Source organism: Stegostoma tigrinum, chromosome 12 (assembly GCF_030684315.1).
Source record: "Stegostoma tigrinum isolate sSteTig4 chromosome 12, sSteTig4.hap1, whole genome shotgun sequence".
NCBI classification, from domain to species: Eukaryota; Metazoa; Chordata; class Chondrichthyes; order Orectolobiformes; family Stegostomatidae; genus Stegostoma; species Stegostoma tigrinum.
Genome location: NC_081365.1, coordinates 18,127,752 through 18,153,343, shown reverse-complemented (window position 1 = coordinate 18,153,343; position 25,592 = coordinate 18,127,752). Strand labels below are relative to the sequence as shown.

Sequence of the window (25,592 nt, the reverse complement as noted above, 5' to 3'; positions counted from 1 at the left end):
TGGCCCTGCTGAGTTCATCCAGCCTCACATTTTATTATCTTGGATTCTCCAGCATCTGCAGTTCCCATTATCACTTGCCAAGACTTGCTTCACTTAGCTGAAGTGTTGGAAGATTTCCAATTTTGATACATCTGTGCCATAAGTAATAAGTCCAATTTTCTGAAGACGTTAGACAACTGTGTGCCAAATATCTCTGGAATGAGGAATATCTGTGGATCGCTCTTTTGATGGAGTGGATAGTTATGAGGTTGAAGGTATGTGCCAGTTTTCGAAAGTAATCCCAAATTTCTCAACTGCAGTGGCAGGTGAAAGCATAGGACACCTGGGTTGTCACTGTGAACATTAATCCCCTGGTTGGTAAAATTCTAGAATCCATTGTTCAGGATGAGATTTCTAAATTCCTGGAAGTGCAGGGTCAGATTAGAACCAGTCAGCATGAATTTAGTAAGGGGAGGTCGTGCCTGACCTCCCCTTACTAAATTCTTTGACGAGGTAACAAGTATGTTAGACCAGGGAAACCCAGAGGGTGTTATCTATCTAGGCTTCCAAAAGACCTTTGATAAGGTGCATCACGGGAGGCTGCTGAGCAAGGTGAGGACCCATGGTGTTCGAGGTGTGCTACTGGCTTGGATTGAGGATTGGCTGTCTGACAGAAGGCAGAGAGTTGAGATAAAAGGCTCTTTTTCAGAATGGAAACCGGTGATGAGTGGTGTCCCACAGGCTTCAGTGTTGGGGCCGTAGCTGTTCACTTTTTACATTAATGATCTGGATGAAGGGCCTGGAGGCATTCTGGCAAAGTTTGCCGATGATATGAAGATAGGTGGACAGGCAGGTAGTACTGAGGAGGTGGGAAGGCTGCAGAAAGATTTAGACAGTTTAGGAGAGTGGTCCAGGAAATGGCTGATGAAATTCAATGTAAGCAAATGCGAGCTTTTGCACTTCGGAAAAAAGAATACAGGCATGGACTATTTTCTAAATGGTGAGAGAATTCGTAAAGCAGATGCACAAAGGGATCTGGGAGTGTTGGTTCAGGATTCTCTAGAAGTTTACTTGTAGGTAGAGTCCGTGATTAAGAAAGCAAATGTAATGTTGTCATTTATCTCAAGATGGTTGGAATATAAAAGCAGTGATGTGCTTCTGAGGCTTTATAAGGCTCTAGTTAGGCCCCATTTAGAATACTGTGTCCAATTTTGGGCCCCAGACCTCAGGAATGACATACTGGCACTGGAGCGTGTCCAGCGGAGATTCACACCGATGACCCCTGGAATGGTAGGTTTAATGTACGATGAATGGCTAAAGATCCTGGGATTGTATTCATTGGAGTTCAGAAGGTTGAGGGAAGATCTAATAGAAACTTACAAGATAATGTATGGCTTAGAAAGCGTGGACACTGGGAAGTTGTTTCTGTTCGGTGGGGAGACTAGGACCGTGGGCACAGCCTTAGAATTAGAGGGGGTAAATTTAAAACTGAAAAAGGAGACATTTCTTCAGCCAGAGAGTGGTGGGTTTGTGTAATTCATTGCCACGGAGTGCAGTGGAGGCCGGGACATTAGATGCCTTCAAGCCAAAGATCAATAAATTCTTGATCTCACAAGGAATCAAGGGCTATGGGGAGAGTGCGGGGAATTGGAGTTGAAATGCCCATCAGCCAAGATTTAAATGGCGGAGTGGACTCGATGGGCCGAATGGCCTTACTTCCCCTTCTATGTCTTATGGTCTTGTGGCACCAGGCCATTGCTGAGATCGGTTCTTACTGCATTGAAGTTTTGTATCTAGAGCACATCCGCCCTAACCTCAGCCATCACATTTCAAAATGTCCAAAAGGATTGCAAAAAGACAACGAAAACCAGTCATTTCCTGTTTTTTTTTTGGGATCAGGATAACCTGGCTTCTACCCAGAAACTGGAGCCAGGGATTTTGAAGCAGCTATCTTTGAATGGACCTCAGGATATATCTCTGCAGTTCATTTTTCCTCAGGAAGTAGCCGACCTGCAACATTAAAGGGCAAGCTAAGTTAAAATGCAACTCCATCTTATCATCTAACTATCACAACCATTCTCCCACACTAAAAATCACTGCCCTACAAAACTGCAGGAAGTTGACGAGTAAATGTTTTCAATTTGAAGATAATTAGCATCCCTATTCTACGCTCCTTGCCGCTTAATATTGCGAAAAAATACAGAGTGAGCATACTTACTAATAAATTCTTACAACAATTAAAATAAATTGTTTCAAAACATTGACTTCATCAATGCATGTAGACCACGAGTTGGAATGCAATAGAATATTCAACGCATAACCTCCAGATGGTGCTGTAGATCAAAGCAATATTTGTCCTTCCCAGACAAATCAGGATGAAGAATAGAACTAGGTTATTGTCTGGTTGTTCTGATTTGAGTTATAATATGAGCAGATAATAACAAAATACTTTTGCACAGAATGAAAGAAAGTGGATTCTGGTCTTGTGTTAACTGTGTTGTACTCCTATAATTCTCAGGGTTCATGTTAAAATTCATTCACACTGACAAACACTAGACTCACTGTGAACTCTATCCAATTCAGTACTGCCCTCTTGATAACAGAATAGCTGATAGCATAACCTAAAAGTATTAACAATATGCTACATTTTTTAAAAGGCTAAAAACTCTTTCAAAAAGTTAATTAGACTTGAACTAATTTGGGTTTACTATGTTTAAAGATCCCAGAATTGTTACAGTGACTGCATTCATTACTACATTAGTGACTGAGATGAAAGAACTGTTTTTGATGTCACAAAGTGGGGAAAGAACTTGTTTTTGATTGGGTCGTGTGATGCAGAGGTTGTTGATTGGGCCATTTTTTGCCCATCCCAATTGCCCTGTGGAAGGGTGTGATGAGCTGCTTTCTCGAGCCCAGTAACACCCAAGTGCTGTTAGGAAAGGTTTTCCCTGATTTTGACCCATCAACAGTGAAAAAACAGTAATATATTTCCAAGTGAGGACGTTGTGTGTGTTGGGGGTGGGGGGCAGGGTAACCCATAGGTGATATGTGCCCAATACATTTGCTGCACTTGTCCTTCTAGGTGTTAGAGATTGTGAGCTTTAAAGATGCTGTACATAACACCTTTCATAGTCTCCTGATATCCCAAACACCTTATAGACAACTGCTTGTACATACTTCCCTTTTTTTTCATTTGTTTTCGGGTGCACCTGAGAGTTTAGGTTCGAGACTGACTAGCAGAAAAGTTCAAGAACTTTCTTCATGGTTAGACTTCAGTAAAACTTTGATTATTGAATTTTAGCATAATATATGGTGATCTGAGATGTACCAGGTCCAAATCTTTCCATGACATTGGTCAGAGACTGTTATCTACATGTGCTTCTCCCTTCAGTTCTTGTAACTACGATCAATGCATTCTACTGATTTTTTATCCTCCATCCATCTAACTCCACCCATACTGAGCTATTTATGCCCTGTGGGAAACAGCTCAGTGACATCATCACAAGGCTTTTCCAGGGTCCTAAAGCCCTTATGTGACACTTTTGAAATGTAGTCATTGTTATAATTTAGGAAGCACAGCCGCCACATTGCAAACAGCAGGGGTCTTGCTAACAGCTATGAGATCATCACCAGATAATCAGCTTTTATAATGCTGTTTAATGAATAGATAATGACCAAAAAAGCAAGGAAATATTGTATTATTATTCAAATTGTGTCAAAATATCTTATGCATTCATCCGATAGAGTTGATGCAGATATTGTTTAATGGCTCAACCAAAAGTTCTGAGTGTTGCACACCCTCAGTACCAGAGAATCAGCAAGGATTTAATGATCGTTCTCCAGATTTGGATTTAGGACACAATAACTTTCTCATTCAGTGCTGATTCACTGAGCCAAACCTAACGCTGACAACAATGGGTATACTGTGAATGAAAACAAGTTCAATGCCAGGAAAGAGAATAGGGATTTGTCAGCATAGGCCCACAGGAGGTCAAAAGCAGCTCTCCAAAGCCACAAGCAAAATTTCATTCAGTGTGGTTGTAAAAAGCACTAGAAAGGGTGAGGTGAGGATTAAAGGGAAAGACACACCTAAAAACAAGAAAGATGATCGGAGTTGTCAGAGGGCCATTGTCACTGCCCCAGGACACTGTTGCAGGAGTTCATGACAGATACAAGCTGCAGCCAGGCCATCTTCAGCTGCTTCACCTCCTTTAGAACATCAGGCTACGAGTAAGGCTGAATGGCTCCATAATGCAGACCTCTTTCCACAATCCTCTGATCATAGTAATGAATTCAGGAGCCTGAATAACATAAAATGAGTGCTGACAAGTGGAATTTTCACTGCCTAGATGCTGTACAAAGATCATCTAAAACAAGAAAAGGCACACCAATCTTCTTCAGAACATGGTATCAGCATGAAAGAGCCCCTGAACCCTCATTAATATCTTTGGAATTAATCATTAACTAGAAGCTAATCTGTATGATCTATACCAATGAGTGTTACAGAGAGGTTAAATGCTCCGTGATGAATGCTCATCCCCCAATGTTAAGATGAGAATGTGGTATAAAATTCAGCTGTTAATGCACGTATTAACTTGTATAGATAAGAGGAGAAAAGAGATTTAAATGTCAGCAGGAAGAGTCACCAGACCCGAAACGTTAACTCTGTTTTCTCCTCCACAGATGCTGCCAGACCTGCTGAGCTTTTCCAGCAACTTTGTTTTTGTTCCTGATTTACAGCATCCGCAGTTCTTTTGGTTCCAATTTAAATGTCTAGATTTACAAATTGTTAAAAGCCAGTGCATATAAGTATCAAACATAATTGAAACAGTTAGCGGAAAGTGGCTTTTATCTGATGAGGATTGAGATTCAAAAGTGAAGATGCATGTTTCAGTTGCGTTGGAGCTGGCTGGACCATCATCTTGTGTAACTACATTCAGATTGTATGCCATACCTCAGGAAAGGTAAAGGGCTATGGACCAAATGCTGGCCGGTGAGACTAGATTAATTTCGGATATTAACATTACTGAGTTGCACCAAAGGGTCTGTTTCCATGATATACATCATTATGATTCTGACTCTATGATTGATTGCTTAGAATTGGGTTGGATGCCCATGATTGTAGAGATCTGGGAAATCTTTAAAATTTTAACATGATTCAATAGGATTGAAACAGGAAAGATGTTTCCTCTCATGGAAGAATCTAGAACTCAGGGATACAGCTTGATGTCACAGTTTAACATAGTCTGGTCTCCCATTTAAGACACAGATGAGAAAGACTTCCTTCTCTCATAGGGCGATTAGTGTTTGGAATGTTCTCCCATAAAGAATGGAAGAATCTTTCGTTATTGAATATGTTCTAGCCTGAATTAAACTGATTTTTGGTTGACAAGAGAGTCAAACATTTGACAGGGCTGGATGGAAAATGGAGTTAAGAACATGTCAGATGAGGGATCTAATGGAAAGGTGGAGCTGGATTGAGAGGCTACATAGTACATTCCTGCTCTTATTTATTATTAGAAACAAAGAAATCATTTCTATTTTCTCCTGTGGGGAATTCAAAAGCCAGTATGGGTGGCACAGTGGCTCAGTGGTTGACATTGCTGCCTCACAGCACCAGGGACCTGGGTTTAATTTTACCCTCAGGTGACTGTGTGGAGTTTGCACGTTCTCCCCATGTCCGTGTGGGTTTTGTCCAGTTTCTTCCCACAGTCCAAAGATGTGCAGGTTAGATGGATAGGCCCAGCTAAATAGTGTCCAGGCCTGGATTAGCCATGGGAAATGCAGAGTTACAGGGATAGGGTAGGGAGGCGCATGTGAATTGTATGCTCTTTGGAGGGTCAAATTGGAGTTGATGAGCCAAATGGTCTATTCCACACTGCAGGGATTGTATGATTCTATAAGTAGTGAAATCAGGAAACAATTCCAAATCCAAAAATTAGTGAGAACCTAGAACTCTTGCTCCTATCCCCAAAAACTGACCTGGTACAATTTTTTAGATAAGGGTATCAAATGATACAGAGTAAAGGCAGCCAATGGACTCCAGGTACAGATCGCCCATGAGTCAATTGATTGATGGAGCATGCTCAAAGGCCTGAATGGCTTATACCTATTTAAAGCTATGGGTGAAGATGAACGCAGTAATGACAGGATTTCCATGAGACGTCCTCAAGAAAGTCCCAGCTGTTCTCGTCCAGGAAAAAGGTAACATTCCCCAATATTTTTGGAGGTATTGTCACCCCTGAGAACAAAACAAACACAAAGGAGGTTGCAATCAGAGGTAAAGTCAGGCTTTCTTGAGTAGCTGTGTAAAAGCCACCATTTTCCTAGCTACCATCAGTTCTGAGGAAGGGTCACTGAACCCTCATTTCATTCCACAGATGCTGCCAGACATGCTGAGATTTCCCAGCAATTTCCGTTTCTGTTGCTTGGGTTACTTATCTGCATTCTTCAGCTGAGTTTGTCATCTGTTATTCGGAGATTTACGGTAAAATTTCAAAGCAGGACTGATTCAAAACATTCCTGTGGCAGTGAAAACACCAGGGCCTTGAAATGAAATTTCGACACCTCAGGCAAGGAGAAGAGTAGTCATGTCTGAAAGTGAACGGCACAATATGTAAACATGCAACATCTCTGGGAAGAGCTGCTAACTAGACTGATGCCAGGAAATGGAAAAGGACCAGTGGGGCCAGCTAATGGTCACGTGATCATTGAAATTACATGACTTAGCACAATCTCCCTGTGACAACCTCTCCCCAAATCTCAAGCACTGACTTCTGTCCTTGTTTGGACTTAGCATGCAAGATAAGTAAATAGTTTTTAGCTTTTCAAGTTTTGGATAGCTGTTTCACAAAACTATGGCATGAAAAATCAATGAGTAAGTTTTTTTTTCAATTTCACTGAACTTCTCAGCACCAGCGTTTCCCTCCTTTACAACTGGGAAGCATCACGCATCCTAGGCCAGAATCAACGATGTTAGAACCATCATGAATCAGGTCAGAAACTGATTGCGGTCAATTTCATTCATATGGAAACAAGTCAGATTCTTCTCAGTGAGTTGTTAGTGGGCTGTCTGCAGGCATAGACCTCCCTTGGCACATAACAACAAGCATGTACATACTAGCTACTTACTCCTCAGGGAATTCTGCAACACCATTCCAATCTGTGCCTGCTGTTGGCTCAAGTTTTGAACCAGATAGTCTTGTTTATAAATGGGCTGTAGGGAAATGTCAAAACTCCATACCGAAGAACCAGAAATCTGTATTTATTTTAACTAGAAGGCAATTCTTTCCACTTCGAATATGTTAGCACTATGTTGAAGTGTTATTTTATGTGGTTTCAGCAGTAACAGAACAAACATCAGAACAGAGGCCTGTCTCACCCCATCCTCCTCCAATTTTAGATTCAGGAAGAATTCCAACTCACCTTTACTGCATATTATCAAGTGAATGAAGGAGAATCAGTTATAGTAAATATTTAAGGCTTGTGAGGATGGGTTCGATTTCAATCAGTGCTCAGTCAATGCAAACTGATACAAGCGACTCTGTTTCCAAGTTACAGGGAGAAGTCGCTGATCGGAATCAATCTTGAGGATAGCAGGATTGCTGACTATTGCTCCCTGCTTTAATGAGAAGAGATTCATTTAGATTTGCTTTCTGCCTGCATTGTACATATGGGTTGCTGCATTTACTCAATTTCCACGGAACTGTGCATTTTTCAGGATATACATACGGTTGGAAATGGAACTGAAATCTCCAGTGTCCTTCACTTTTTACTTTCTATTTGTTCATGGGTTGTGGCTGTCACTGACTAGGCCAGCATTTGTTCTTCACCCTAGATGGTGATTAAGAATAAACCATTTTGCTTTGAGTCTGGCATCATATTAAGGCCAGATGGCAGACTTTCTTCCATAAAGGATATTAGTGAACCAGATGGGTTCTTTCTTTGCCAATTGACACTGATTGTATCATTTTTATAAAGGACATTGCTGGCCAGTCCAGCATTTACTGCCCACCCCAAAGGGCAGTTAAGAGTCAACCATGTTGCAGTAGGCCTGGAGTCACATGTAGGCCAGACCAGGTAAGGATGGCAGTTTCCTTCCCTAAAGGGCATTGGTGAACCAGATGGGTTTTTCCAACAATTGACAATAAATTCATGGCCATCATTACATTTTTAATTCCAGATTTTTATTGAATTCAAAATCCACAATCTGCCGTGGTGTGATTCAAACCCCAGTCCCCAGAACATTCCCTGGATCTCTGGATTAACAGCCCAGTGATAATGCCGCTAGGCCAATGCCTCCCCTTGTATATGGTAGCTGTTGGGCTGGTTTTGTTTTTAATTGAATTCAAGTATGGTAGGATTTGAACACATGTCCCCACCCATTAGCTTGAGGCTTTGGATTTACTCGCCTAGTGATATCACTACCACCACCCCGTTTCTCATAAAACAATAAGACATAGAAGTAGGAGTAAACCATTTAGGCCTCTTTGGGCCTTCTCTACCAGTCGATATGATCATGACTGATCCTGGACTTTAACTTCACTTTTGCGACCATTCTCAAAATCCCTTGATTTCTTTGAGGGGCCAGAAACCTATCCATCTCTGCCTTAAAGATTTCAATGATAGAATATCCACAAACCTTTGTGATAGAGAATTCCAAAGATTCATGACTGTGTAAAAATTACTCCTCACATCAGCCCTAAATGATAAACCCCGTATCTTGAGACTGTGTTCCCATGTTCTGGATTCCCCAGCCAGGGAAACAACCCCTCACCATCTGTCTTGTTGAACCCTAAGCAGATTTTCAGATGAATTCATAAGATTACATCTCACCCTTCTAATTTACAGACAGCATAAGACCAAGTTACTCAGTCTATCGCCAAAGGACAATCATCATACCCCAGCAATGAATCTGCTGAGCTTTCAAAGTATTTCCCCCATTTCAAGAATTTTTGTCTTTATGTATGGAGACCCAAACTGCACATAGTACTCCAGGTCTAGTCTCGCTAGGGCCTGCACAATTGTAGCAACATTTCTTAATTCTTGTTCTCCAAATCCATAGCAATAAGTACTGGCATGCCATTTGCCTCCCAATTTGCTTGCTGTAACCTGCATGCTAAATGTTTGTGTTTCTTGTGTGTAATCTGTGTTTGTGTAATGTCAATCATAGCTGTAAGCACTGGCCTGCTGGCTGTGTCTGCTTGGACACAATCTTGGATGTGTCAACATATGACCACCTACCTCCAATTGCCCCACCCAATCGAACAGTCTTTTTCCTCCTTCAGTCATTTTTTTGAATATCACTATGGTTAATTCATTAAATAAAATAAAAGTCAAGCACATTATTAATCCTCAATGATTTTCCTCCTGCTTGCTGCCATCAATTCTAGGACATTTATTCATTAATTCCTGGAGATTTTTGGACAGACTTGAAGGGTTGGCCACCCTGCGCATGCGTGGCATAATTCCAACCAGCTGCTTCTCAAGGATCTTTCTTATATAAACATTGAAATATTACTCTTTTCATACAGAACAGATTCAAATTGCTGGTGACAATATAAACCACGGACACTCAAACTTGGCCAGCCCTTCAGGACAACTGATGCTTCCAACCATTGAGGGCATTTAACCCAATTGGCTTTGGCAACTCAATCATAGCAACCTAGTAATTTCGCCGACTGGAAGAAAGCAGCATTTTATTTGCACCCAAAGTATCTCGTTTCACCACTACTGTGCATTTTGAATGCAGCATTGCTTGCACATTTTACATGGGGTTAGTGAGAAGCGCAGGCACAAAAGCTGGCTGCAGTGTCTATCGCATATAGAATGGTTACCAATATTCCACTTTCTGGCCAGTAATCTTAGGACTTCTATTAAAATTATACTCATTCATTGGACTAATTTTAACTGTGGCAGATAGTGCAATATGAGCAACATTAAGGGGCAGACTATTTTACAGCTCTACTATATTCCATCACCATTGAAGTCAATGGCATTTGGCAACTGGGAGACTGACATTAATGGTGGCTCATCCCATTTCTGAAAAAATGAAGAAGACCCCCTGAAAGGCCATGCAACAGATGTATTCTAGAGATTTGTTTTTATACATTGTGGTGTGAGCCAAAGCATCAAATTCATGGAACCTGACAATGTAGCTCAGCTCAGATTTGCTGAATGCTGTGCCAAGTTCAGGGGCAAACTTTTCACCCAAAACATTGCAAATCTTTGGAATTCTTCATCCCAGAGCTTTGTGGATGTTTCATCATTGAAGATTTGAATTGTGTTTATTGTCACATGTACTGAAGTACAGGGGAGACCAGAATACAGTGAAAAGTGCCATTCCTGGCAGCAACTCAAGTAAAAAGGTACAAAATCTTAAGTACAAAGTAGTAAAAAGGAAATAAAGTTACAAGTTCAACATTCGATATTACTTTTTAAGACTGAGATAAACAGGCCTTTGGTCTCTCAGAGCTTCAGGACTCCAGGCCTCACCATAGCCATGAGTTTCTGCTGTATCCCATCTCCCAGGCTGGTGAGTTGTTTGCAAAATACCTGATGGTTTCATTAAAAACAGCATATTAAAATTTGCTTCTGACAAGACCATAATTATAAGATAATATTGTACTACCGTAATGTTTTTATGCAATGAACTTGAAGATTTTGAAGCAGTGAATTTGAAGTGTGTAACGATGTTACAGTTTTAAGAGTTATTTTGTACTGGTTTCTTTTAAGAGAGAGATTGAATGAAAGGGTACAGCAAGCCAGTTAAACACACTTGAGTGAGTAGTTTGGGAGGCCTTGGTTTTTTTATAACAGTCTGAATGAGTGTGGCCAGCCCTCTCAGATTAGGATTTCTGGGTTTTAGATTTTCAATAATATCAGAAGCTATTGGGGTGTCAACAGAGTGAAAAGTTTCAGTGAATGTCTCCTCATTGCTATTCACTCTGCATTTTCTCTTCGTGTACTTTCCTCCTGGAATGGAGAACTGCATGAGAGAATCTGTCTGAATTTTTCATTTTTGCCAACGGGTGTGTATATGGGATGTTACTATCTTGGAACAGTTAATTAGTAATAGTGACTGTATCTATTATTCTGTTAAGTTTCCAATAAAGTTAATTTATTCTAAATTTCTCTTTCTTTGGGTATATTTTAATTACAGTATTTAAGTAAGTTGAGTTCTGCTTCACATCCAGTAGTGTAACCAGTCACAGCGCATCTGGAACATTTTACATTTGCTTGTAAAATAAGAAAAAGTAATGGTCTAGGCTACTTTCTTAAAATATGTTGAAGGGATCTGGTCTGGCCGGTAACAAGTTCTATTGTTAGGCACTTGTATGAATAAAAGCAATTTGGCTTGTCAAGGAAGATGAGGAACATACAATTTTCCAGAGAACTTGGCCAAAGTTATTCCAGGTCATTTTCACACCCAAATGTTGTTACCAAAGTACAGAACTCAACTCCCACCTGAACCTACCAGGAATGATACGGAGTTGATCAATGGGAGGAAGGAAAGTGTGACGGGAGACCATTGATAGATACCCCAGGTAACAGCTCCAATTGGCCTGGTGAATGATGTGTGATCAGGTGGAACAGAAGTGATCTCTGGGTGTAATCATAGTCAGAGGGAGCACATCTGGGGCAAAAGAGGAGCATATCTGGAACAAAAGAGGCCCAAACTTTCCTTGTGGGTTTGGAAAAAACACTTCTGTTCCACTTGGTCAATGGAAAATCCTCAAAAAAATGTAAACTTTATTGATTCTTAACTCTAGTCTGTGCCTGCTGCTCCTTCTCATCCAGTAGAAGCGTGACCAAGTTCCATTCACTCATCATGGCCTAAAAAATCATAGTGAGAGCTAACTGGACATCACTAGACCCTTATTGTGGCATGTTAATGAGGCTCTCGTCTACTCTGGACTCAGGATCCTAAGCACCACTCAAAAGTGCATGGCAGGAGCAAGTGGGCATGGTGAGCACCATGCTGCTGCTGTTTCAACCTCTCACATGCCCCTGTTCTCACAGTAGGGGGTTAAAATTGGAACTTTGCCATAAACAGGATGAAAGGATGTTGCAGTGACTGATAACTGCCATGCTTTGAAAGTGTGTTGTCAAATTGACACTTGGGTAGGGAGCCCATTCACTCCATTCACCGAATCCCTGTTTCACTGAGCAAAACTTGATCTCTGCGTTGCATGTTGCCTTTGCTAAAAGTAGCCTCATTAAATTGTTTAGTGCCCGTTGCAGACCCCAAATCACTAACATTTTGTTCTGCCAGAAGAGCCCCCTGCACAGAATTTTATGCAATGCATCTGTTGTTTTAAAGGCATGTGAAATGCATCCCACATAATAAAACATTCACTCTATTCAACACAGAAGTGTGTGTGTGTGGGTGTGTGTGTGTGTGTGTGTGTGTGCACGCGCGTGCACGCTTAAGAGAGAGTGATTATGAAGGGCTATATGGTTTTGTGCAATGCCAAGCCCCTTCTCTCTCCCAGGTGCCCCAGCCGCATAACACCTGCATTTGGCTTGTAAATATTCCATCGGTTTCTTTTTCATACAACCTTTTTACTTGCACAGAAATTCACCAGAACACTGCAGCATAGCGAAAGCAGGGAAGATGGTCAGTGGATCCGACAGTGTTCCAATGAGCTACAGCAGCTACATGGAGGAGAAGCATGTGCCACCTCCCAACATGACGACTAACGAGCGGAGAGTGATTGTGCCGGCAGGTAACTGTTTGAAAGGATACTCTTTTCGCTTGTCGCTGTTAAATTGCAGAACAGACCACCTTGGAAATACGCACAAAACTAGAAATTGTCAGATACACCGGGAGGGGTAGAGAAGGAGTGAGTCAAATGCTAACATGTCTGTGTTTGGATGTGTGGCTGAGAACAAGGGAGGCTTAGAGATGGACACTAATACACAGGGCCTATGTGAAGTGTAAATGCCAGTTTCAAAGGCTGGCTCTCATCAGTTTATAGCTCCAGATAAATGCCAAATCATTTTAATAGCTTCTTAAACATGAAAAGTTGGGGCAGCACAGTGGCTCAGTGGTTAGCACTGCTGCCTCACTGTGCCAGGGTCGATTCCACCCTCTGTGTGGAGTTTGCACATTCTCCCTGTGTCTGCGCGTGTTTCCTCCAGGTGCTCCAGTTCCCTCCCACAGTCCAAAGATATGCATGCAGGGTGGATTACATAGAACATAGAACATAGAACAGTACAGCACAGAACAGGCCCTTCAGCCCACAATGTTGTGCCGACCATTGATCCTCATGTATGCACCCTCAAATTTCTGTGACCATATACATGTCCAGCAGTCTCTTAAATGACCCCAATGACCTTGCTTCCACAACTGCTGCTGGCAACGCATTCCATGCTCTCACAACTCTCTGCGTAAAGAACCTGCCTCTGACATCCCCTCTATACTTTCCACCAACCAGCTTAAAACTATGACCCCTCGTGCTAGCCATTTCTGCCCTGGGAAATAGTCTCTGGCTATCAACTCTATCTATGCCTCTCATTATCTTGTATACCTCAATTAGGTCCCCTCTCCTCCTCCTTTTCTCCAATGAAAAGAGACCGAGCTCAGTCAACCTCTCTTCATAAGATAAGCCCTCCAGTCCAGGCAGCATCCTGGTAAACCTCCTCTGAACCCTGTCCAAAGCATCCACATCTTTCCTATAATAGGGTGCCCAGAACTGGACGCAGTATTCCAAGTGCGGTCTAACCAAAGTTTTATAGAGCTGCAACAAGATCTCACGACTCTTAAACTCAATCCCCCTGTTAATGAAAGCCAAAACACCATATGCTTTCTTAACAACCCTGTCCACTTGGGTGGCCATTTTAAGGGATCTATGTATCTGCACACCAAGATCCCTCTGTTCCTCCACGCTGCCAAGAATCCTATCCTTAATCCTGTACTCAGCTTTCAAATTCGACCTTCCAAAATGCATCACCTCGCATTTATCCAGGTTGAACTCCATCTGCCACCTCTCAGCCCATCTCTGCATCCTGTCAATGTCCCGCTGCAGCCTACAACAGCCCTCTACACTGTCAACGACACCTCCGACCTTTGTGTCGTCTGCAAACTTGCTGACCCATCCTTCAATCCCCTCATCCAAGTCATTAATAAAAATTACAAACAGTAGAGGCCCAAGGACAGAGCCCTGTGGAACTCCACTCACCACTGACTTCCAGGCAGAATATTTTCCTTCTACTACCACTCGCTGTCTTCTGTTGGCCAGCCAATTCTGTATCCAAGCAGCTAAGTTCCCCTGTATCCCATTCCTCCTGACCTTCTGAATGAGCCTACCATGGGGAACCTTATCAAATGCCTTACTGAAGTCCATATACACCACATCCACAACTCGACCCTCATCAACTTTTCTAGTCACATCCTCAAAAAACTCGATAAGGTTTGTGAGGCATGACCTACCCCTCACAAAGCCGTGTTGACTGTATTTGATCAAGCCATGCTCTTCCAGATGGTCATAAATCTTATCCCTCAGAATCCTTTCTAACACCTTGCAGACGACAGACGTGAGACTTACCGGTCTATAATTGCCGGGGATTTCCCTATTTCCTTTCTTGAAGAGAGGAATTACATTTGCCTCTCTCCAGTCCTCAGGTACGACTCCAGTGGAGAGCGAGGATGCAAAGATCTTCGCAAGTGGCGAAGCAATTGCATTTCTCGCTTCCCAAAGCAGCCGAGGACAAATCTGGTCCGGGCCTGGCGACTTGTCAATCTTAATGTTTGAAAAAATTTTCAGCACATCAGCTTCCTCTATCTCAATCCATTCCAGCATGCACACCTGCTCTTCAAAGGTTTCATTCACTACAAAGTTCGTTTCTTTCGTAAAGACAGAAGCAAAAAACTCATTTAGGGCTTCCCCTACCTCCTCAGGCTCCACACACAAGTTCCCTATGCTATCCCTGATCGGCCCTACTCTTTCTTTGACCATTCTCTTATTCCTCACGTAAGTGTAAAATGCCTTTGTGTTTTCCCGGATTCCTTCTGCCAAGCCTTTCTCGTGCCCCCTCCTGGCTCTCCTCAGACCATTTTTGAGCTCCTTCCTTGCCTGCATGTAATCCTCTCTAGCTGAACTTGACCCTAGCTTCCTCCACCTTATGTAAGCTACCTTCTTCCTTTTCACTAGAAGCTCCACCGCTCTCGTCATCCAAGGATTGGCCATGCTAAATTGCCCATAGTGTTCAGGGATGCATAGATTAGGTAGGTTATAGTGGGGTGGGTCCAGGTGGAATGCTTTGAGGTTCAGTGTGGACTTGTTGGGCCGAAGGGCCTGTTCCCACACTGTAGGGGTTCTATAATCTGTGATCTACGAGCAAGGATGCAAATTAAGTGGGATCATGTTTGCCATCAATCAATTCTCTTATAGTAAGTTTCTCTGATTATTTAGAGGGATGTATGTTGATGCATTTCCTTTTTAAGTTGTTTGGCATCCCCAGCCCAGATTTAAATGGCCTAATTCTGCTCCTATATCTTATGAATATTAAGGACAGAAATGTGCCTATGTTTGGAGGTGTGGCTGAGGAGCAAGGGAGGCTTAGAGTTGGAGACAAATACACAGGCCCAATCTGAAGTATAAATGCTGGTTTCAAAGGCTGGCTGTCATCAATTTATAGCTCCAGATAAATGCCAAATAATTTTAATAGTTTCTTAAACAAGTACAGTTGGTACGGAAGATGAAGAAGCAGCCATTTTCTATTTTTCGTGGAAACAGAAATCTGGCACTTGTGCTTAAACTGTTGTGCATCATGGACAACTTCCCTGTGTCTTCGTTGGCACAACAAGTTTGAGATAATTGCTCCAATTCATGCCAATTTCCAAGTCACTGTAGTTGGGGTGAAATTTGTCTCAGCTATCATCGTGATTAAACTTACATCAAAACAGAAGTCAAGATTCCTCTAAGAAAAAGGAGCAGCGCTACGAAAGCTTGTGATTTCAAATAAGCCTGTTGGCCTATAACCTGGTGTCGTGCGACTTCTGACCTTGTCCACCCCGTCCAACTCCAGTACCTCCACACTATACTTTCATGCATATCTCCAAAAATCTTTCATCCCCTTGGTAATCAAGAATCTTTTTACTACTGCCGTAAAAATGTTTAAAGATGCTCCACCCCTGCCTGTTTTTGCATTTGCAATGAGTTTTAGTAAAGGTTGTTGGGATATTATGTGAATGGCATCATAGCCTTCACTGTGCCTGATCACACGTTTTCCCCAACTTGGATGACAGAAACCCTATGAAGTTGACTCTGAACTATACTCTACATGAACACTATTTCTGCTTGATTTTGTTGGAAAAGAACAACAGTGAGGCAGTTGGGGGTGGTTGGTAGGGGAAGCGTGCATTGTCAGAGGCTGTTTTTTCAAGCACTACTGTAAATTTGATTTGATTTGATTCTGAACTTATTGCCACATATTCTCAAGTACTGAAGAACAGGAGTACAGTGTAAAGGATATGATGTTGCCACACAAGGTGCCATCTTAAGTATGGGCCTAGTACCTAGGTATAGAATCTTAAGAACAAGTCTGAACTGTCACCTTCTTATTTTTATGTAGAAAATAAAAAATAAAACTGAAAGTTCAAACATTGCAGTCTTTCTTAAGTGCTTAAATCCTGGGTAGAATGGTACCAATCTGTGGAAGAAGGGAAAGGAGAGGAGAGATGACCTTCCTCTTCTCTTCCATTGCTCCATGCGAATCTGAAGCCTCTCAATCTTTGGTTTAGGAACTGGGTTCCAACTTATTCAATGGCCACACCATTCACCATTTCTCTAATCACACAAACCCAGAACTATTATTGCACAGAGAGGAATGATGAACAGCTCACTGAGTACGGTTTTTCCTGCCTTCTTCCTGCAAACCTGCACAGTTCTCCTTTTCAGATAGTCTAATTTTCCTTTGAATGCCTCGATTGAACCTGCCTGCACCCTTCTTTCGTGCAATGTATCCAAACCCTAATGGCCCACTCTGTGAAACCTGTGTTCCTCAAATAATTTTACTTCTTATTTTTTAAAAATTCTCTAATGGGCTATGTGTGTTGCTGGATGGGCTATTTTCTTGTTTGAGAAGGTGGTGATGAGCTGCCTCCTTGAATCACTACAGTCTATGTTCTAGGTAGACCCACAATGCTATTTGGTGGGAATTCTAGGATTTTGACCAAAAGTTACTGAAGGAATGCTGACATATTTCCAAGTCAGAATGGCGAGTGGCTTGGAGGAGAACTTGCAGGTGATGGTGTTCCCATATATCTGTTGCCATTGTCCTTCATAATTGTAATGGTCGTGGGTTCAGAAAGAGACTGTCTAAGGAGCCTTGGTGAACTTCTGCAGTGCATCTGGTAGATGGTACACACTGCTGCTACTGAGCATTGGAGGTGGAGGGAGCAAATGTTTGTGGATGTGATGGCAATCAATTGGGTTGCTTTGCCTGGATGGTGACAAGTATCTTGAGTGTAGGCGCCAACCACTTGATTCAAATTACTTGAGTTATACCCTCTCATTCTTGGTCTTTTCAGTGTTCTCCTTGTTTAACCTGTCCAGATCTCTCATGATTTTGAATACTTCAATCAGATCTCTTCTCAACCTAAGGAAAACTGTCCTAATTTATCTAATCCATCTTCATGACTGAAATCCTTAGCCCTGAGATAACGTTTGTAAATCGTTTCTCCACTTTTTCTAAGGAGTTCACATTTTTTCTAAAGAGTGGCAGTCAGAACTGGACGCTGCGCTCCAACTGACGCTGAACTTGTGTCAAGCTACGATATTGACCTTTTTCCATGTTTTGTGACATGGCTTGGTTGGTGGCGAAAAGGACACTAAATGTGAGATCTTTCTTTTATGCCTGTCACGCATCTCCTTCTGGAATGTGCCTTTGCAGAGTAAGTCTGAAGAATGATGCAGTGGTTTGTGTCAATGTTCAACCTGAGCAGTTCCATGATGCAAGTCTCTGTGCTCTACATTTTGATCCCCGGGACACACACCGAGACAAACATCAGCTACACCTGCAGGATCATCAACTCAATGAAAAACTCTTTTTGGTCTGCCTAAAACTTATTAGTCTTCCAGAACAAGGAGTTGACACCAACTGAGTGTTGCAGACTGGCACATTCTGAGACACAGGACTATGTGAGGAGGGACGCACTGAAGCTTGAGGCAGCTGCCATCAAGGCACAGTGGGGAAAGACCACAGTCTAAGGTCTTTCTGCTGAAGTTAAATGGGAGTCTGTTCAGTTATCAGAACCTCCTGGTGTCACAAGTGCACGCAAATATATTTTGGTTCAATAAGAGACATAGAATCATAGAATCACTGGGTGGCACGGTGGCTCAGTAGTTAGCACTGCTGCTTCACAGGGCCAGGGGCCTGGGTTTGATTCCACCCTTAGGCTAATGTCTGCGTGGAGTTTGCAGATTCTCCCTGTGTCTGTGAAGGTTTCTTTCAGGTGCTCCAGTTTCCTCCCACAGTCCAAAGATGTGCAGGCTAGGTAGATTTGCCATGCTAAATTACCCATAGTATTCAGGGGTGTGCGAATTAGTTGGGTTATAGGGGAATGAGCCTGAGTGGGATGCTCTGAGGGTCAGTGTGGATTTGTTGGGCTGAAAGGCCTGTTTCCACGCTGTAGGAGTTCTATGTGACATCTTTGGTTTGTTTGGATAGAGTCAGCCTCCAATGTTTGTTTTCTTGATATGCTACTGTACTGAACTGAACTGCATTTGTGTCTATGTACATACACAAAGATTCTTTTTATGAATAAAGTATATTTTGAAAGTAAAAAAAATCACTAAGTTCAGGCATGCCAATGCTGAGAATGAAACAATTTTAACTCAAGTGTTTAGTGTCAGCATGAAGCACTAAGGTCAGGTATAACATGGTGAGGGCCAAGTCAAGCTTGCACAGTGCCTCTGAGTTAACCTTATTAATATATGTATTTGCTTTTCTCTGAAACACCCCAATTCCCTTCCACATGTATATACGTACCTATAGATCCTACACTATGGTCCACGGATCACGTCAGACAGTGGCTGGAGTGGGCAGTGAAGGAATACAGCTTGATCGATGTCGACGTGTCACTCTTTCAGAATATTGATGGAAAGGAGCTATGCAAAATGACCAAAGAAGATTTTCAACGTCTCACCCCTAGCTACAATGCTGACATCCTCCTATCACACCTTCACTACCTCAGAGAGAGTAAGTATGGATTCAGTCTGGAATAAAATGCTATTAACACTCATGGTAATTGTTCAGAAACTACTAAATGCCATAAACAAAAAAATTTGGTTTATTATTGGAAATATGCTCCTTAAATGGTCTAACCTAGACATGATTATAGCAGCATTGTAATATAGTTGTGTCTTAAGTGCCTTCTCAAATGGTGTTGCAAGTCACTCAATTGTAACAAACTGCAGTGACAAAGCCCTCATCTAATATTTCTGTGGATGTTTGTGCACTGTGCATTTTTGGCCCTTTGCCCCAATTTTCACTCCCAGGGAGGAAGCAATGAGATGGGAACTTTTCAGGAACACCCCCTACCCACCACCAATGCCGCCCCCCCCCCCCTCCGCCGCCCCCTCCCCCCCCACCCTCCCACCCACCACCACCACCTCAATCTTGACTCAGGAGAAACTGAGGCCTGGAGATTGATTTTCATTCTCAAATGGTGGGGCTCCCTTGGAATCATGCTGGACAACTCTGAAATGAGAAAGGAGGATGCTGGCTTCAGTTATGGGCACAAAGCACACCTCTCAGCAGCAACACAGTAATTCAGTTTAAGAGTAATCATTGCATCCACTCTCACCCGTCTCAAACCTTTACCCTTTCACATTGTTCATGCCCCATCTGTGTCATTGCATGCTAACTCATACCCTCATGCCATCCTATGATTGCCCACATGGCCCCATGGGTGGTGATAGCCCCTTTACCATCCTATAAACCTCTTTTCATTCCTCATGACCCCTTATACACTCTCTGCTAACCTGTATCACCTTACTCACCATGCTGGTCCTTTAAAGCTCCTCAATTTAGTGAACACTCAAGCCATGCTCTCACCCCATCAACTACCTCGTGCCCTCCTCCCTCCATGCCTATAAACCTCATGTCCATCTTTGTAAATCCTAAGGAGCCATTGTTACATGTCTATTGATGGTATCACGGAAGAAGACAAAACTCCAATTGTTTAAAAATTCAATGCATTAAGGTTCTTTCAACTTATCTCTCATGGAAACAAATATTTGGTTTCAAAGTTTTTTTGACATTTTTGACAGCTTTTATAGGTTTAGTGGAACCTTTTAGGCACATTCACATACAATTTTTAACAGCTCAAAATCATACCCGAGAACTATCCCCCAATCAAAGGTACCTGACCTCTTTCCTGAAGGACACCTTTTAAAAGAGTGCTAACACCATTTAAAGCATGTGGAAATCACATGTGTGTGAAATCCAGGCTGTCCAAACTCACTTCTGTGAAAATTGTAAATGGGAAAAGGTGTGCTTTTGATTTTCAGGGATTTTCATAACTTATGCTGTGACAGAGTAGGTCACCATCACTGCAGATATCGGGTCTTTGTTTCATAAAACCCAGAAGAACTGTAGATCAGTAGATCAGGAACACAAACTGAAGTTCCTAGAAAAGATCTGCAGGTCTGGCAGCATCTGTGAAGAACAACCAGAGTTAACGTTTCAGATCTGGCCTGGATCTCAGGAAGGGTCACTGGACCTGAAATGTTAACTCTGATTGTTCTTCACGGATGCTGCCGGACCTGCAGATCTTTTCCAGCAATTTCTGTTTTAGGCCTTTGTTTCAGTTGCTTTGATAAACAATTGAAAAATTAAAGCTCAAACGAGTTGTAATGTGGACTTTAAGGTACAAGTTACGGACCTGCGCAAACCCCCTCAAACTATTCAGAAGATAATGTGGGCCATAACCTTTTATTGTTTTAAAGGTAAAGGTGTTGAGTTTCAGGTGGAATTTGATTGGTCAAACTAGCGGACTTAAAGCAAAACACACTTTATTTATCCACCATAGTTAAAATACAGCAAAAGAAAGAAGGCATTAACTTCTTTAGGAACTTAAGAAGGAACTTAGCTCCGTTGGAACACTGAATAGAACAATAGATAGAGTAACTATTACTAATTGACTTTTCCAATATCGTAACATCTCATTAACACACCCTTGGCAAACGACAAATTCAGCGCACAGATTGTCTCACAAGCAACTCCTGTAGCAAGCAGAGAACCCCCCTGCCTTTGGCTGTAACTGAGAGAAGGTAAAAATAGCTTTCGTTTCTTCAAGACCCCAACAGCATCTGTCGAAAGCAAAAGATAAAAATGAAAGTCCTAGTTCTATTGGAGCTTGAGCCCACCAATTCAGGCTGCCTCTATTGTTCCAACTTTAAGAAAAACACACAAGGTTTCACAAGGTGTTTATCTTCTCATTGACTACTCAACACCTGTCCCTCAGTCTCTCTCTCAATGAAACCAAGACAAAACACACCTCTTAAAGCTACAGCATTGTTACACTTTGCAATAAGATTCTGTGGTCTTTGCATAAAATATCACTCCCTCTAATAGTTCTTGCTGAATAACAAAGCTCCCTTCTTCCTCCTCCATTCTTCTGTTGGAGAATACAGTCCCATGTTTCTTTGTTGTTCTTCTGTATCTTGGCCAAGAGGACACCCTTACGGCCTAGAGTGTAAGAAGTTGCAGGCTATTCAGCATGACGGAGAAGTCAGAGAGTGGAACATGAGACTAAATAAGGGTTTAAGCACAAAAAAAGGTCAGTTAGTCGACAGGTCCATGCTGGCATTTATTTTCCACATATATTTCCTCACACCATACAATATTTAAACTGATCAGTGTGATATTCTATTCAGCTCTCCCTTAACCAAGTTCCCTTTAAAAATGTTGATATCAGTTGCCTCAACCACTCCATTGGTGTCAAGTTCTAATATTATCTTGACAATCGATCCACTCCCTGACTCTACTTGAAGCCCACTTGAAAGCAGTGTTTTTGGTGTTTATGGTGAATTTTCATTTTCTCTTCCCAGTTCAGGATAAAATGCAACAACCACCTCTATAAGCATGGTACTAAGTATAAAATAGAAGCACTGATGACAGACCAAGCAAGGTTTTTCCCAGTTGATATGTCTCCTTAACCTTCTCAATCATAGAGAGGAATTTTTACTTTCATGGATCCTGTTTTCCAAACTGATTCCCATTGTTGTCTGTTTCTCTGTCCCAGGAGGTCACTTGGTTGGGGAATACAATGGAGAGTGCCATGTCTTGTGATATATCAATGGCGTTTTGGGATGGACAACAAATACTTGCCTTGCCAATGATTTTCACATCCCATGAAAATCCCATGAAAAGCCAAAAATGACAAGTCTCTGCTGCAGTGTGGGACAAATTGAATTGAACAGAAGATCTTTTACTAACTGCCATTTTTCACATGTTTATATATTACAAACCAAGGAGTGTATTTAGTTTCCAAAACCTGTTGGTTTGAGTTCCCGTTTTTATCCATTCTACAGAGTTTCATAGCAACACACAAGGACAGGAAATGGCTTGGCTGAAAATGTAGGGGAGAAAATAATTATTGTAGATAAAATTTAACACAGTAAAAATTATGCAATATACAGCAAGGCTTGTCTCTGAGAGCATTTATAATTACTGACATATTGAATATACTACCATCCACATCAGGATGTCACCTCTGTCCTTCATTAGTAGTGACGCACACAAGTCTAGAAATTCTAACGGAACAAGATTCTGGGAAAGGAGGAAGGGTGCCTCCAAGAAGAGTCACAGTTGGGAATGGAGAAGTGACTGGATTGTGAGCTGGGGAGGCTGATAGCAGTAGTGGTGACTGCTAAGGGGAACAGTGGTGAGCTCAGTTAGGAGGGGGGATGGGGGTAATTGAGGTAAGTGGCATGGGGAATTAATGACAAACATTGCCTACATTCTTTGGGCTTTCCCCTACTTCTATAAGCTGAACAATTAGGTTAGTGTAGTGATTGTAACGGCATCAGGCAGTGGACTTTGTGGCATATGAGTTTCCTGATTGGGGCTGTTCGTCTGGTCCCGTCAGGGAGCCCTGGCTGGCAGATATAAACAGAAGTGTCAAACATCCTGTTCACTCTGAGAGCTGGCTCTGAGGGAGCTGGATCAGTGTCAAGGACTCTCTACTCATAAATAAAGCGTGACTTGGTGACAGGATACCAGCCTCTTTGGAGTTATTTCAATTTGCAATTTTTAAAACCTCACTTTGTTGGATTTGGCTTAACAGGCAATGCCTTTAAGTACCATGTTCTATGTAGGCCTGGTTTTCCTGAATGCAGCTGATATTGGCATTAGCTGCCTTATGGTGAAACAGTGTGGTAGTTTGGAGTTGGGAACCCAAAAGCAAAGGGCCCGATATCTATTTTTGGGTTTAACAACTGCACTTTGACTTTTGCCAACAGGTCAAGTGGATGACTTTTGCCTCATAGATGGCTTACAATTCCTATCTGTCCTTTTGGTGACGTCAAAAGGCTTTTAATGTCAGAAAAACAGCTTCTGTGTTGATGAGTTTCTTTAGGTCTCAGCTCCTAATAGTGCTTAAATTGCCATAAAACATCATGGAATTAATTAAGATAATAAAGTGTGAAGCTGGATGAACACAGCAGGCCAAGCAGCATCTCAGGAGTACAAGAGCTCTTGCGCTCCTGAGATGCTGCTTGGCCTGCTGCGTTCATCCAGCTTCACACTTTGTTATCTTGGATTCTCCAGCATCTGCAGTTCCCATTATCTCTGATGGAATTAATTAATTACATTGGCTGCTAATGGTTTGGTTTTTCCATGTCTTACACACATTCAGATGCAAGCTCTCAGTCAATTATGCTCCCTTGCATTTTAATTGGCTTGTATGAATAGTGAAATACTCAGAAACTGTTATGAAGAAAACTCCTTGTTGCAATAATGCAGACAATGCAATGTCAAAGGTTGGAAGTGATATGGAGCGAAAATAAATACATGGCTGAGAGGAAGGGTGCAACATTAATTCTTGCGCTGACAGTTATTCTTAATCATGCTTTAGACTTCTGATTTTTGTGATAGAGTCAGCTGAACCCCATAAGCACTGATGTTGGAATTCCAAAATCCAGTTCAACCTGGAAACTGGATGTGATAGCATTGACAAATTGCAGTGTCGGGGTGACATAGTAACAATGTCACTCAAGGCACTGGGAGAATGCCACCATCTCCCATTAAGAAAACTGTACTTTCTGTTTTTATTATAAAAGGTTAACAGACAAGATGTAAAAAGACTTATCAGAAAGCTACAAACATTAATTGTTTACTTAAGTAATTGACTTTTTTAATTCAAACATGGTTTACATCAACTAAGTGTAATTCTGCACCTGTTGTAATCTGCTTATCTGTTAAAAATTGACAGCTAGAACATAGAACATAGAAACGTACAGCACAGCACAGGCCCTTCAGCCCACGATGTTGTGCCGTGGATTAATCCTAATCCAAAAATAAAATAACCTAGCCTACGTTCCCCTCAATTCACTGCTGTCCATGTGCATGTCCAGCAGTTGCTTAAATGTAACTAATGACTCTGTTTCCACGACTTCCACTGGCAAAGTATTCCATGCGCTCACAACTCCCTGGGTGAAGAACCTCCCTCTGACGTCTCCTCTATACCTTCCTCATAAACTGTTGCTTATGATCTGTTTTCGGGTGCATTATGCAGACAGGCAAATCAGAAGGCTCAGGCCTGTATAGTATTTGGGTTTTGGGCCTCATTGCAGTATGTTGATGGTGCCAGCAACTCTTTTCATGCCTTGACAAGGTAGGCCACCCATTTTAAATAGATTATTTACTTACTAGCCATGTTTGTCAGGAGGGTGTTCATTGCAGGGGAGAGAGTGTGGGGCTTTAGATGGGAATTTGCTTCACAGCACTGACCTTGCGGATTTGGAAGGAGCTGTTCTGCTCCTCCTGAGGCTCCTAAAAAAGTAATTTTACCGATCTTTTGAGTGGTGACCATCCACTGTGTTTCATTGATGACAGGAAATTATTTTGCTTTGTGTCCATGCTTCTGCCATTAAACTCTAAGCAGTGCTTTGGTTAAATTTGACAGTGAGTGCTTTTAGATATTGAGGGCTGAGAGCTCTGGCCCATGACAGAAGTTACCCTGAATCCTTGTTAGATTTGTAATCTTTGTAATGGGGATCTGCTTCTGATAGAGATTGGTGGATCAATCAACTTATCGAAATGAAGTTGGGACAATTTTGTGCTTCTCAGCAGGGCTGTACAAGAGTAAGCAAAGCTGTGGAAATGGCAGCAATATCATAGGTGAGGAAATTATTTGAAAGGTAGTGCCAATCCTTGGTACTACGAGATGATAATTAATTTGCTTGACCCTATCCAGTTAGAGAGGATCTGTTCATCACTGCATCCAACTGTTCATGGATGATTCAGAGTTTTTGCCTCCATCACCTTTCACTACGTGTTATAATCTGATTAAATGTAGAACTTTCTGCTGGATGTATTAATTAACTTTTATCCAACTTGAACATTTCACCCCTTTATTTCTCATATATTGCTTTCATTCT

General features: G+C 41.9%; 1 protein-coding gene across 8 annotated transcripts in view; it reads left to right on the top strand.

The window, feature by feature from the left end:
- erg (ETS transcription factor ERG) overlaps nucleotides 1-25,592 on the top strand; it is a 273,819-nt gene that overhangs the window by 225,041 nt on the left and 23,186 nt on the right. For all 8 annotated transcript variants that reach the window (XM_048541330.2, XM_048541328.2, XM_048541329.2 and 5 more), the window contains 2 exons: nucleotides 12,556-12,707; nucleotides 18,982-19,185. In XM_048541330.2, coding sequence (XP_048397287.1) covers nucleotides 12,556-12,707; nucleotides 18,982-19,185 — 356 coding nt within the window. The remainder of the gene's footprint in view (nucleotides 1-12,555; nucleotides 12,708-18,981; nucleotides 19,186-25,592) is intronic.